Genomic DNA, 1,229 nt, shown 5'->3' on the forward strand with positions numbered 1-1,229 from the left:
GGAGCCGGTGCGCCCCGCCCTCCGTGACGCGCCGCGGCCCCCGCGCATATAAGTGGGCGCGTCCGCGCGTGCGCACCCCGCGCGCGCGCGTCTCTGTAGTGGCGCGGTGTTCCCCGGTCTCCTCTGGAAATGGGCTCCGTGGCCTAGCGTCCCCGTCCCCGCCACCCGTGATCGTGCGCCGAGGCCCGCGAGGGGTTGCCGCCCAGGTGAGGGGCGCGGCGCGCGGGTGGGACGAGCAGGCCGGAGGCGCGGGGGGCGCTGGGCGGGGCCGGGCTCCTCTCCTCTCCGCCTGGCAAGCGCTGGGCGCGGGATCCCGGGCGGGCTCTTCCCGGGTCGGGCGGGTTGGGACGGCGCCTACCAGGTTCCTGGCGTCCGGGCCGGGGCCCCGCTCACAAAGCGCCTTTGTTCCACCCGCTCGGCCGGTTCGGGCTGGTTGGAGCCGCCCGCGCCCCGCGCAGCGAAGGCGGTCCCGGGAGCTGGGGAGCCCCGCCTCGGTAAAGAACCCAGCGTGGCGGCTCCACCCGCTGGGGAGCGCCCTTCCTGAGGGAATCCCGCTGATCCGAGGGGCTCCCCGACCCCCATGCGCAGGTCCCACCAGCCAGCAAGCCGGAGCATGGCGGCCATCCCCTCCAGCGGCTCGCTCGTGGCCACCCACGACTACTACCGGCGTGAGTAGCCTCTGCCCCCCGCCCACGTAGATGCTCCGTTAGCGCCAGTGCAGCCCCCGTGCAGCCTGCGGAACCAGCGCTCGGCCTGAAGGCCGGTGGGCTGGGGGGCTCTGTGCCCCGCGTTGCTGACGGGACCTCTCCTCCCCAGGCCGCCTGGGTTCCACTTCCAGCAACAGCTCCTGCGGCAGTACCGAGTGCCCCGGGGAAGCCATTCCCCACCCCCCAGGTGAGTGCAGGACCGCTCCTCTCTTCCTCTGCCCCTGCCCCCTGAAGCTGGCAGCATCAAGACCCCACTTTGCTTTTCTCAGGTCTCCCCAAGGCTGACCCGGGTCACTGGTGGGCCAGCTTCTTTTTCGGGAAGTCCACTCTTCCATTCATGGCCACGGTGTTGGAGTCCGCAGAGCACCCGGAACCCCCCCAGGTCTCCAGCAGCATGACCACCGGTGGCCTGGCTCGGGACCCCCCGAGGAAGCAGCCTGGCAGTCAGTCCAGCACAGCCAGCGCTGGACCCCCGTCCTGACCTGAGCGGTTACCACCAGCCCGAGGCCTGCGGAGGCGCTA

The 1,229-nt window shown here is 72.3% G+C and overlaps 1 protein-coding gene across 1 annotated transcript; it reads left to right on the forward strand.

Annotated features, from left to right (window-relative positions):
* Positions 1–55: 55 nt before the first annotated feature.
* PPDPF (pancreatic progenitor cell differentiation and proliferation factor) lies at positions 56–1,229 on the forward strand. Its single transcript, XM_017881234.1, has 4 exons — positions 56–206; positions 589–668; positions 817–894; positions 977–1,229. Exons 2-4 carry the CDS (start codon positions 614–616, stop codon positions 1,186–1,188), a joined length of 345 nt encoding a protein of 114 aa, XP_017736723.1. The 5' UTR covers positions 56–206; positions 589–613; the 3' UTR covers positions 1,189–1,229.

Source organism: Rhinopithecus bieti, unplaced genomic scaffold (genome assembly GCF_001698545.2).
Source record: "Rhinopithecus bieti isolate Rb0 unplaced genomic scaffold, ASM169854v2 scaffold_12573, whole genome shotgun sequence".
NCBI classification, from domain to species: Eukaryota; Metazoa; Chordata; class Mammalia; order Primates; family Cercopithecidae; genus Rhinopithecus; species Rhinopithecus bieti.

Coding starts and splice junctions, on each gene's coding strand:
- PPDPF (XM_017881234.1), top strand. CDS start 614: ATGGCGGCCATCCCCTCCAGCGGCTCGCTCGTGGCCACCCACGACTAC. Junction 669..816: donor CACCCACGACTACTACCGGC/GTGAGTAGCCTC, acceptor TCTCCTCCCCAG/GCCGCCTGGGTTCCACTTCC. Junction 895..976: donor AGCCATTCCCCACCCCCCAG/GTGAGTGCAGGA, acceptor TGCTTTTCTCAG/GTCTCCCCAAGGCTGACCCG.